At 39.0% G+C, this 13,147-nt stretch overlaps 2 protein-coding genes across 4 annotated transcripts in view; one reads left to right on the top strand and one right to left on the bottom strand.

Moving 5' to 3' along the window:
- b3galt1b (UDP-Gal:betaGlcNAc beta 1,3-galactosyltransferase, polypeptide 1b) overlaps positions 1-6,324 on the top strand; it is a 102,763-nt gene extending 96,439 nt beyond the window's left edge. Inside the window, exon 3 of the mRNA XM_027164876.2 lies at positions 4,608-6,324. Within this exon, the coding sequence (XP_027020677.1) occupies positions 4,850-5,842 (993 nt within the window). The 5' untranslated portion in view covers positions 4,608-4,849 and the 3' untranslated portion in view covers positions 5,843-6,324. The remainder of the gene's footprint in view (positions 1-4,607) is intronic.
- A 2,955-nt stretch (positions 6,325-9,279) lies between these two features.
- Positions 9,280-13,147, bottom strand: part of stk39 (serine threonine kinase 39) — a 32,076-nt gene continuing 28,208 nt past the window's right edge. For 2 of the 3 annotated variants that reach the window (XM_027164757.2, XM_027164758.2), the window contains one exon: positions 9,280-10,663. In XM_027164757.2, coding sequence (XP_027020558.1) covers positions 10,589-10,663 — 75 coding nt within the window. In that variant the 3' untranslated portion in view covers positions 9,280-10,588. The other variant, XM_047815203.1, reaches the window with a different exon arrangement.

The following is a 13,147-nucleotide window of genomic DNA, read 5'->3' as shown; positions in this document are numbered from 1 at the left end:
ATTTATATGCACTGCCTTTTTCATTTCATAAATCTAAGTAAAAAGTGCTTTAATGAAGTTCTCAAAGAGAAGACTGGGCTGATAAATGTGTTCAATTACAAGAGGAGGAAAGTGGACATAATGGGATATGAAATTTGTCTAGTGGTAATTACATACAGTAGGTAATGAAAAAAAAAGAGATTCTGGAGCTTGCAGGTCAGAGATCAGGCGTTTCATTACTCATGGAGTGTGAGAATAAACACGGTCCTGAACGTCGCAGACTTCCAGCCACAGTCAATAGCTGAATCCAGGCTTTTACCCAAACTGCTTTTCATAAACATGCTTCTGAATTTGATTGGATTTCAAACACAATCCATTGTGCTGGTGTGAGATGGAAAGTGTCTGTCTGCTGCTGTTTCTTCTTTCAGCACTGATTGTTTTTGTAACCCGTCAGAATTCTTTATCTCTTTTTACTGACAGAACTGTCTGATAAACAGGCTCTGATTGAGAAAAACATCTGTAGCCCTTCTGCTGTTATCTCCCTGTGTGTGTGCTCTTGTGGCACACAGTCTTCCCTTTAATCATACTGGCTGTCCAGTGGGTGATCAGATTGGGTGGATCTAAATCTTTTCTTTAAAGATAATGTGTTGGATTCGAGCAGCTGCCCTCCTGCTGTGCCTTGGTTTGTTAATGTGACAGACAGTTTTATCACTAACACCCTCGTCTCTAACTACTACTACATGCATGTACACACACACACACACACACACACACACACACACACACACACACACACACAAACATACACACACAAAGACACATAGACATACTGTATATACACACACACACACACACACATACACACATACACACACAGACACATAGACATACTGTATGTACACACACACAAACATGCACACACATACACACATACACAAACACACACACATACACACACAGACACACACACATACACACACATACATATACACACTCACACACACACACACACACACACACACACACAAACATTCACACATACACACACACACACACACACACACACACACACACACATAGACATACTGTATATACTGTACACACACACAACCACATACACATACACACACACACACACGTACACACATACATACACACACACACACACACACACACACACAAACATGCACACACATACACACACACACAAACATACACACACATACACAAACACATAGACATATACACACACACACAAACACATAGACGTATAGACAGACATATAGACATACACACACACACAGACACAAACACACACACGCAAACAAACACACATACACATAGACGTATAGACAGACACACAGACATATAGACATATACACGCACACACACACAGACAAACAAACACACACATAAACACGCACACACACATACACATAGACGTGTAGACACACACACAGACACAGACATATACACACACACAGTCACAGACATATACACACACACAGAGTCACAAACAAACACACACACACACATAGACGTATAGACAGACACATAGACGTATAGACACACACACAGACATATACACACACACACACACACACACACACACACACACACACACACACACAGAGGTACATTGTCTTTAAGCTTTAACATCAATTTACATTGTCACCACAGAAGATATTGAAAAGTTTTTTAAATTGTTTGGTGAAATTTCATTTTCGTTCAGCATCTGTCGTGTAAGATAACATAATAAACATTCACTTTCTATGTCACATCTAATCATGTAAAAAGCTTTTCTTATCCAATGCAGAGTATTTTAGACCCTGAAATCAATGTGTGATGCTCTATAAAGCTCCAGTTACTCTGTTCTTTTCTCCTTCTTTTCTAAAAGTGTCTGAATAGAAGTGACACACCAGCATTTATTCTTCCAGCGGGCTTTGCACAACAAAACAGTGGAGACAAAGAGATGATCGAAGTTTGATTAAACATCACTGAAAAGTGTTGGTTATGAAATAACCGTGTTATGAAGATGTGTGACTGTGGCGAGAAGAGTCAAACTTTTGTTTTGCTGTAAATAAACACTTTGTTTACTCCCATTTCAGCTCATACTTACCAACTCAACCATGCGTGTCCCAACCCAATTTCCTGAGTTCTATTGAGCATCAAGTCTGATAGCATTTCATTCTTAACCAACACAAACCCAGCGTCACTGTTCTGCACAGTTTAAAGCACACAGACTACAGTGACTTATTTCTCTCTCATAAGCTGTCATTTGTTTTACGGCAAACACAGCGCAACCCACAAAGCATTTGAAACTGAAACAATGAAGCAAAACCAAAGAAGCTGGCAGAGTGAAAGCACAGAGCGATAAGGGCTGACTTTCACAAAGGACAGAATAAAATACTTATGTAGGGCTACAGAGCAATTTTTCATTTCAGGGCTTCAGCGATGCCTTCGGACTGTAAATTTCTGGACCGAAGCTTTATTTTGTTGGTTTCATTAGCAATCACACATAGTCCAATTGACAGTATTTATGGTCTTTGTTGTGGTTTTTTTTTTTGTTATTCTTTAATTGCAGGAGCCATTTATTCACCCAATGACACAATAATACATGTTAAGTCAATGTAGCACTCAATCCACATATGTAGAATACAAGTATTAGTTACAGCAACAGCAGTTTTACAGTATATTGAGCACTGTGTCACTGCCTCGGATGAACTCATTTCTGTACATAACACACCATTAAATGATAACATGCTGAGTTACGATTTACTTCTTCTGTAGCTTTTTTTTTTCTTGGTCCGAAATCCACAATCAATTAAAATTTTAAATCATTGCAGTTGTAATTGACATGAAATCGACTCATTAGACGTTTTCACTTATTATAAAGTCCATCCATCCATCAATGAATAATTTTCTGGTTGTGAGACTGATATTAATTAGTCAGAACACTGTTGGCTTTCAGTATGTAAAGGATGGGAAAACTCTGTAAACACCCACAATATTGTAACATGTAATCACAGACGTATAGCTTAGTTCAATATAGAAATATTAATGACACTTCAGATTCACCTCAGATTCCTGAATGTCACCTTTTTATATGAGCCGTTAATCATCAGAGTGTACACATGACAGTGGAACTCAGAGCTGGACACATGGAACTGGACCTTTTTTAGCGTCTGGAAAAAAATAGACATCAGTTTATTGCAGAGCTTGAAAGGTACAAAAAGAAAGCGTGCAGAATGGTAATGATGAATTTAGACAGAATGATGGAGGGTTTACAAGCCGTGCATACACACACACACACACACACACACACACACACACACACACACACACACACACACACACACACACACACACACACACACACACACACAGTGTGTTTCCTCCAGCCATGGCTTCCTGCCATAAAATTCATGTGTTTAAGATGGTCTGCAATTAAAACATCATGTTAGCTAGATTTACTGGAATAGTTTCCAAAACAACATAAATACCAAATTGTCCAGGATCCCTGGATATAGGTACTAATTACTTTATATCTGATTACATAACATGTTTGAAGATCTGGTAAGAATTCTGTTTTCACAAAACACAATCTCTAGCACCAAGTCTAGTCTTTTACACCAAACCACTGAGGAATTAAATCTTATTCCTAAGATTTTTCTGTACATCACATGAGGCTTCTCACCAGCTTCGACAGTGTAAACCAATTCCACTTACAGTCATGTACACGTTTATTTCTGTACAGGTTGTTAGCATTAGGTGCAGCGGCTCGATGCTTTCCGTCAGTTTTTGAGAGCAGGATATTTAAAAGGAAAGGTCATGCAAGAGAACATGCAGCATAATGAGAACAATCTGTAAAAGTACAAAATGAACTCATAACCTCTTCTTTGGGATCTCGACAGCATCCATATTCCTTGTTACATAAATAAGCTGCTTATTTTAATAGACTGATGTTCTGTTGGATTTGGATACATTATAAACACAGCAGGATGAACGAGTGTATGTTTTTCTAGTGCATGTCACATCTGGTGCGGTTTTAAACACCAGTTAACGTAGAAGGTTGTGTGCGGCTTTAACAGCTGCTGTTTAGTTGCCGCAACCGACTTGTTTGTTCTTATTTGTTACGGATTAAAATAATTGTGATCGCTGTTGGACTTTAGTATCTGAGGGAAGTTGATAGAAGAAAAAAAACTGGCTTGTGCCCAACTAAAATAGCACCACCTCAGCATAATTAAGCAGGAAATTATGTGTGTCGTCACAAAAATAGAGCCATTAATGTGTCGAGTGTATAAAGAAAAGCTGATAGTGTGTGTAGTGACAAATCTGTAGTGCATAGCAACACAATATGTGCAATCTGTCCTTTCTCTAGAGTCTGTTTGCTTGGTGTATTTGTGACTAGACTTAAAACCTGACCAAATTCTCTGTAGGGTTTATGTTCACTTTACCTTTTGGTTCAAGCTTGGTGCTATGGCAGATTTTTATATTTCCATGAGCTGTAAAGAGTTGGTTCAGAAATAATAATCTGTACTTTTCTCTTTATTAAATGAAAGTGTTTTACTGCATTGGAATGCTAAGATTTAAAGCGTTTAAAGTTAACGTGTGTTTGTGTTTTCCAGCTTTTCCATGGAACATGTGGAGGATTCTTGGAAGGAAAGTTCAGAGGCTTTTGACAACTTTGTGCAACCGCTGCATGAAGAGAGAGAATAGCTTAATTTTACTCCAAAGCCATTAGTAACTGACAATTCATATCAAGCGGCACACAGATGCAGCCTTGCGCTGTTTTGCCTGAAGCTCCATTACTAATGGCTAGGATGCTACTTGATGTTCAGCAACCTAAACACACATAAAACGCTCCATAATGCCTTCAAAAGTCTCATGTCTCTATGTGCTGACGGTTGTTTGTTGGGCAAGTGCCCTGTGGTATCTCAGCATATCCAGACCCACAACATCATTAGTTGGGCAGCTGACTGCGCCCGCTCGCAAAACCCTTAAGCCACAAAGAACCGCAAACACCACCTTTAACAACATACGAACCCGCCCGCTAAACCCCCACGCCTTCGATTTCATAATTAACGAGCCTAAGAAATGTGAGACCAACGTGCCGTTCCTGGTGATACTCATTAGCACAACACACAAAGAGTTTGATGCCCGGCAAGCGATTCGAGAAACTTGGGGCGACGAGAGCACATTCAGTGACCTTCGCATTATAACACTCTTCCTCCTTGGCCGCAGCACAGATGGCATGCTGAATCAGATGGTGGAGCAAGAGAGTCAGATTTTCCATGACATCGTAGTGGAGGACTTTGTGGATTCCTACCATAACTTGACTCTAAAGACGCTGATGGGAATGCGCTGGGTGGCCACCTTCTGCAACCAGGCCAAGTACGTGATGAAGACGGATAGTGACATTTTCGTCAACATGGACAACCTGGTGTACAAATTGCTAAAACCAGACACCAAGCCCAGGCGGAGGTATTTCACCGGCTATGTCATAAATGGCTCACCTATTAGGGACATGCGCAGTAAGTGGTACATGCCCAGAGACCTGTACCCAGAAAGCAAGTACCCACCGTTCTGCTCTGGCACAGGCTATGTCTTCTCAGCAGACGTGGCTGAACTGATCTATAAGACTTCTCTTCACACCCGTCTGCTTCATTTGGAGGACGTTTACGTAGGCGTTTGCTTACGGAAGCTTGGCATTCACCCGTATCAGAACAGTGGCTTCAATCACTGGAAAATGGCTTACAGCCTCTGCAGGTACCGTCGAGTCATCACGGTGCACCAAATCTCTCCTGAAGAGATACACCGCATATGGAACGACATGTCCAGCAAGAAACACCTCAAATGTTAGGAACTCCTGAGGGATTCTCTGTCTGAATACTATATCTGCTTCGGGTTTTTTTATACATAAAAAGAATCTATACAAAATTCTCCTTAACCCCAAAACCCCATGAACAACCTGCGACGCCTTGAGCCGCTTGTAAGTAAAGTAGGTGAAGTTCAGGTCAAGACCATCTAAGAGTGAAGAAGATGCTACTGTTGATGTGCAGCTGTGAAGTACACTGATAAATATTTTGACAGCGTGTGTTCTTGCTGTGCCAGTCTACATGCATTAGCAAAGGCTGCGGTGTGCTTTATTTGAGTACCTTAAATGCTAATTCATGCATAAACAATCTTCTGCACTGTAGTAATTCAGCTCATCAGCTCAACAAAGGTGCACTCTGAGTTACAGTAGATAAAACCAAACATGAATGTCCTTCCACTGCACATCATTTTGTTGGATGTAATTAAAGTGTTGATGTAATCAGCACTAATGACGAGTGATAAAACTAATAATGTTTAATATATATATATATATATATATATATATATATATATATATATATATATATATATATTCTAACAGATGCTTTTGTTTCACCTGGGTTCTGTTTGTTTACATGTTGGTGTGTTGAAAGAAGAATCCTTTTCTGGAAAAAAAAAATGTAAAGATGTATAACTCATAATTTATAATAACAGTTATAACAAAATTTTATTTATTTCTGTAGTTGATGCTTAGCTACAATAATTACTTCAGATCCAGCTGGTTCATCTTTGTATTATTGCTGCATATGCATATTATATATTGATTACTTACCACTTAGTACTAAGTATCCTATAAGACGCATTTACTGTATTTGGTAAAAGGCACTGTAAAGACGTTCCTTGGAGGAATGTTTATCATGTATATGTTACATATTCATCTAGAAGAAGAACTTTACCTAAAATGACTGGACTGTGGAAATGTTATATTTTCTAAAATTTAATCGTGGGGGCAAAATTTAATTTTCCTGTGTTTATTTTTTTATTCACTCATAATATTGGACAATTTGTGACATTTAATTGTGAAAAGCATAAATACTGGGAAACCTTGTCCCCATGGGAGGTTGTTGTATCGTTGTATTATACTGTGAAGTTTGTTTTTAACATAAAATGCAAACATACAGCAGTTTCTTTTAAGTATTTTTCTTTTTCATCATGTTCATTCATTTGCATGCAAGAACTCTGATCCCACTTAGACTTTGCTTGTAAATTTGTTTGCATTTACTGTGTATTAATTCCCTCGTGGCTTCTAGGGCTGTACTTATTGTGTATTTTATCTGACTGAGGTTTCATAAGCAGCACTAAAAGATCCCAAGAGTTTCTCCTTAAAAACTTTTAATGAAACTGCTGAAAAGAAGGTTTACTACAGATTTCCTGAACTAAGATGGAAAGTTGGCTTAGATTCCATTGCTGTAGCTGAGGGCCTGCTTCCTGAATTAATATTGACCAGGATTGACCTGTGTGGTAATACATAACCCAAAACAAAATGTCATACACATTCACCGTCTGCGGTTCGATCCTGAGATTGGGTTACTGTCTGTAGAGAACTCCTCCCAATTCTCAAACTCATGGGCTGGTGAATGGCCTGTGCTAAGATGAGGTGGAAATGTATTGGTGAACGAGTGCATGTTGCTCTGTGATGGACTGGTGTCACCCCAGGGTATGTTCCTGTGCACAAGATTCAACAATGCTCTGAGTAGGATACTAAAGAAATTACTTAGAGTGCTTATTAAAGGTGATGTGTTTTCAAAAATACAAGTTTTTTTTTTTATTTTTACCTAATCACCCAAATTGACAAATTGTCTGTTTTAGCAGTTTGTAAATATTGTGCACAATACGAACAAGAATCCCATCTGTCATGTCAGTGGACAGATAGACAGACAGACAGACAGAAAAAAGGATGTACTTGTTTGAACCTTTGTGTAGTTGTCATGTGGGAAGAAACGTTTACGTAATTATATAATGGAGGTATATTTACTGCTTCACATTTCCACAAACGGAAAAGTCAGCTTAGTGGTTAAGGGGGTGGACTACTGATTAGAAGACTGTGAGTTCAAATCTCAGGGCCACCAATCTGCCACTGCTAGCCCCTGAGCAAGACCCATAAATCCTCAATTGCTCAGCTGTATAAATGAGATAAATATACTGTAAGTCGCTCTGGATAAGTGCGTCTGCTAAATGCCATAAACGTAAAATCACTGAAATACTTAAATAATTAGCACGAAGCTTGTTTTCAAGCACGATTTCATAGATTGGTATGAGATTCAATCCTTCTGACTGAGTCCTGTGGTGTACTGAGTTTTCACAGCCTTAAGACCTTCTTTTAGTGCTAAAATGCTTGGTGAATTACTAGGGGAAAAAAACGTTGGTGTAATCGTTTTAAGATGAATATACCCCACTTTTTCAATTCTCAAGATCCTTTCTGAAAACAGCCCCTGGTTTAGACTGCAGACTGTCATTTATGTCATTTCTGAGTATGACATTTTTTCTTGCCTTGAGCTGAGTGCATTTTAAGAGCACTGATTTAGAGGTTTCATTATCATTACCACATGCGCATTTCCTTCGAGTAGTCTTTATCTTCTGATTATGCGATCATAAATGGCTTTTGGCTTCCAGCTACAGAGAAGATTGCAGCAGGTCTGCAGGTGTCTGCCAACCACCTAGTGTAGAATCATTTCCATATTAAACATGTGAGGAAGGTGAAATTCTACAGTGTGATAAAGTGCTTCAAAGAGCAAAAGCACACTCTCAGTTTGTAGCCAACTTCTCCAATTCACAATTCACCATAGCTCACCACCCTGAAGGACTCGCCTGCCTCTAGCCCTGGCAAACAATGTCATTTGGCTGAAAGCCAAGTGATCACAAGTAAACCCATCACCAAACTCTCTTACTACCAGTGACAAATTGACTCAATCTTTGGGATTTTCAGCATGTGGCTATGAGATGCACTCAGAGACAGAGTGGCTATTTCAGACCAGGAATGGCTGTTTTTATGGGACTGTGTGCATGAAGATAATGCTAGTACATTAAAACATTATTGATCCTACAGAATCACACTCGTTTAAACATGAAATATATGAGCCAGCTCAATCATTGCACCGGCGTTTGTAGTGCTATACGCAGTGATGAACAACACCACCCCGACTGGCCTACAGTCCAGAAAAGCCTCTACAAAGCCGTGGTGACGAGTGGGTGAGTAATTTAATTTGACTTGATAATAATCTAATAACTAATTTGCTTGATGAATTATGTTCAATTAAGATAAAATCACCATCTTTAAAAAAAAAATTCTAAATTCTAGCGCCTGGCCGTCCGGACTGTTAATAACCGCCCCTTTATTCTTTGCTATTTTGCTGAAAGAGTTTAATAGAGTGCAGAGATGCCAAAGAATGTTTAATAGAGTGCAGAGATGCCAAAGAAACACAATTTCATAAAATAATATTTATTGTAATATTAAGCATATGTTTTCAAGTACAGTTGAAAATGGAGTAATCTGGAATTACTGTACTTGGTTCTGGAATCATGACTAATCTCCCAGACAGTAATCATTATTTGGTTATGAACCTCCTTCTGTTATAAAAATCAGACAGATGCATGCTGGCTAATGCAGTGGGATATTACAGCTACTTTTTTTACTCGGCAGCTGGCTTTTCCCCCCCATCATATCACAGTTCAGGTGCATTACAGTTACAATGAGCTTCCTGTTGTAAAACAAAGCTTTCGAGGTGAAATCAGGAGGTTTTTCCAGGGGACAAGCATGTGTACATTGCACAATCCAAAATAAAAGTGCTTTAAAGCTGTCATTTTTTTTCAATATAAGCAGTTTGCCAGTGAAAATACTTTTAAATGGAGCTATCAGCTGCAAAGCAATTCCGCTCGGTTGATCAACATAAAGCAGTCTATGCTTTAAACAGCTTCGGCATGTTACCTGTGTTCTTAGGCACGGATTAATGAACAAGGCACCTCTAGCAGTTAAGCGTCAACACTGTCCTGAAAAATAAGCAAGTACATATGCACATGGCAGCATTCGGTTCTCGCCTCCTACTCCCTGTGGGGGAAACGGTTTCATTCATTTATAGTGGATTAAATATTTTGTACATACAGTACGGTAAAGTTCACTTTTAAAACAGTATTCATTATAGAATCATGAATAATAATGTGCTTTTTTTTTCAGAAATAACTTACATTTGGAAGAAAGGAGGACTTAAATTAACCGACCTAACATCAAGGTTTGCAGTGTAAATGTGCGCATCAAAAAAGTTCATCTTTCAAAACAAGGAAATGAAAATAATATCTTTTCCCAATAAAAAATAAATAAATAATATAATATAATAATAATAATAGTTTTGCTGAGTGCAAATGTAACAATTATTATGAGATAAACGCTAATTCTTTTTTTTGTTTGTGATTGCTGGCTGTAGCCACCTGAGAGCATCAAGTTAGCAGGGCTGAGGGGAAAAGGGAGGTGGAATGTTGAGGAAAGACACTGCATGAGCAGAATGTAGGGCAAAGGCTGCTGACGGTGTGTGTGTGTGTGTGTTGTTGACAGAGTGCTTAGTTATTGACAGTTAGAAGGTAATTAAAATGAGGATAGAGCTGAGAGAGGAGCTTGAGTTGGGAGTAAGCTGGAGATGGCATCTAAACACCAGTCTTCACTTTCTTCAGCATTCAGTCTCTCTGATCAAAACCCTCTTCTTCATCCCATCCTCTTCCTCTTCCCTCAGAAGGTACGCCATCAGGTAACACTGAGCTGGGCAAAGCCAATTAGCTTCACCTCGTCAGGGATCTCTGTACTGTCACAGCCAGATGCCTACGCACACAAACACACACACACACAAAAAATCAGGTTCAGCAGTTATTCAGGATATATACTATACCCTCCCTGTTTCATTGAATGTCCAATGGTCATGTTCATTTGTATTTATAATCGCTAATCTCAAAGTAATAGATCACACATACAGCTTCACTTTTGGAAATTCAGCTTTCAGTTATTTACCACAGTCACAGTTTAAAGAAGAAGAAAAAACTTAAGACGCTTTAGTACAAGTCTTTAGGATAGCAGCACTACAATTGTCAGTTCTGACACCTAGCAATTTTAGCCTATACAGTACACTAGTAGAGGATGTGGGAAAGATTAAAAGCTAGCTAGTCTCCTGTAGCCAGACCTTCAGACTGACGGTGGAATTTCTGGGACCAGTAGCAGCAATTATTAGCCAAGGACAGACAAGGACCTTCCTGACTGACGTGTAAAGCAATCGATCACAGTACATTTTGTTCAGCGTCATGTATAGAGGCAGGAAAATGTAACGGGGTGAAAGGAAAGTCCTGCAAATTAATGAGAACGTATACAATGATGTAACTTTACATCATTTGAAAAACCCAGTGTTCAGCTGCTTCCCATAAACACGAGGGAAATAGAGACGTGCGTCTCACCGAAATCTTGTAAAATCCAACCAATCGGATGACTACTTCAAAACTCATGTGTTTACAATTTTGTGCTTCATATGAATCAGACATTCAGCTAACGGTTTGAGACTAGCACAGGGCTGGCATTAAGAGAAGCGTTTAAGTGTTGGCATTCTTGATTACCTACAAAACCAACCTACTGTTTGTCTTTACTGTAAGTATAGTTTTGGGGAATAGGAAAGGATCAGTGTGCGTGTGTGTGTTATATGCTGCAGATGAAGAGGTGGAGGAGTGCTGTTGCGTTGGATCCATTCATTCTGCTTCTGCTCAGCACTTTATGGTTCCCACAGATGATGCATGACCCATGCACATCTATTTTCAGACCTGATTTCCTGACTGAAAAAAGAAAGCACAGGCACACACTCGCACTGAGCAACCTCCTGTACTGCTCAAGCACAAACCTAGAGCTCACTTCTAATGAGTTTTCCAAACAAAGCGTGGATGATTCCACATCTCTGGAAATCCAATTGAATCGTGCTGGTCTAACATGAAATGAGGATTCTTTTCATTTACATTCATTTCTAAGTTGCTGTAGGTTTAAAAACAAAAAATAAAAAAACGTTAAGATAAAAAGGTAAAATTATTATTAACCTCAGCAGCTCACACAGTGGGCCTTTGTGTCATATTGATTTATTTTTTTTCTTTTTGGCACCTGTTACGAGAAGCTGTAAGAAACTGATCGATAAAAGCCAAAACTTCCAAAATGAGAGGGAACAAAGTAATGCCTGTATTAGCAGGAGAGAAAACTACAGGTGGAAAATCATCAACAAATATACAATTCTTCCGTCTGGAAAGGCTTGGTCTCTGCTTTGGTATGCAAAGTACAGCCTCTGTGTGTGTGCAGCGGTGGTCCTTATCACAGCTAACACACACTCTGAGACGCTGCAGAGGGCCGGAGGGGTGATCGATCTTGCTCTCACACACTTTGCCTCACATAGATGGAACAGCAGATTTTGGCAAGACAGCACTAAACAATTTACAGCCAGGCTGGGAGAATTGTGGGTGTGTTTTCACAAAGCTGAAAGGGCCAGTGATGAAAAACTCATATCTGTTGACACTTTCCCTTTGACTACAGTCAGCCAATAAGGACAACACTGTGCTGCAGAGAGCGCAATGCAATGGCACATCACATAAATCCGCCCGGTGAAACGTTATGAATTACAGTGAGAGAAAACAGGAAAGCGGAACATATTTACTGCGTGTGCACCTGCACAATCATAGATATATCATCTCAGCCTGATGTAGCAGAGTAAATGTGTGATTCGCTTTCACATTCTGCATGATGGAGTAATGTGAACAAAAGATGCCCTATCAAACATGTTCACACAGACACTGCTCCTTAGCACTGTACTGACTGCAGCTGCTAGATTTCACTTTATGGGCCATTTTCAGATTTGACATTTTAAGTCCATGAAGATTTACACAAGGAAATTTACACAAGGATGTTCAGACTTACGCAGGGTTACGCAGCTGCTTAAATCCATTTTCTGGCCTCCTACTCAGATTATACAAATTACCTGTGTGTAGTTCACAGCTCCAAGTTTGCCTGGTTAGAAATTTAAAACATTAAAATGAATATTGTTTTATTTAATATCAAATTAGAAATATATACATTTTATTAATTATTTTTACAAAATAAAGAAACCGAGTTTTTGAAATTCACTGACAGCAGACCACACTGCCTTTAAATATAATCACTTACTTTCAAGTGCAAAAATAAAATAAAATAAAATTAAAAATATCTGGGATAAAACAATGCAGCCTAAAGAAAAAATACCGCTGTAAATAAGTATTGATTTTAAAATTGTCAGCAGCAAAAATCAGAGTC

This window comes from Tachysurus fulvidraco, chromosome 6, assembly GCF_022655615.1.
Source record: "Tachysurus fulvidraco isolate hzauxx_2018 chromosome 6, HZAU_PFXX_2.0, whole genome shotgun sequence".
Taxonomy (NCBI): Eukaryota; Metazoa; Chordata; class Actinopteri; order Siluriformes; family Bagridae; genus Tachysurus; species Tachysurus fulvidraco.
Note: the sequence above shows the minus strand (reverse complement) of the source record. Positions and strands in the feature narration are given on the sequence as shown.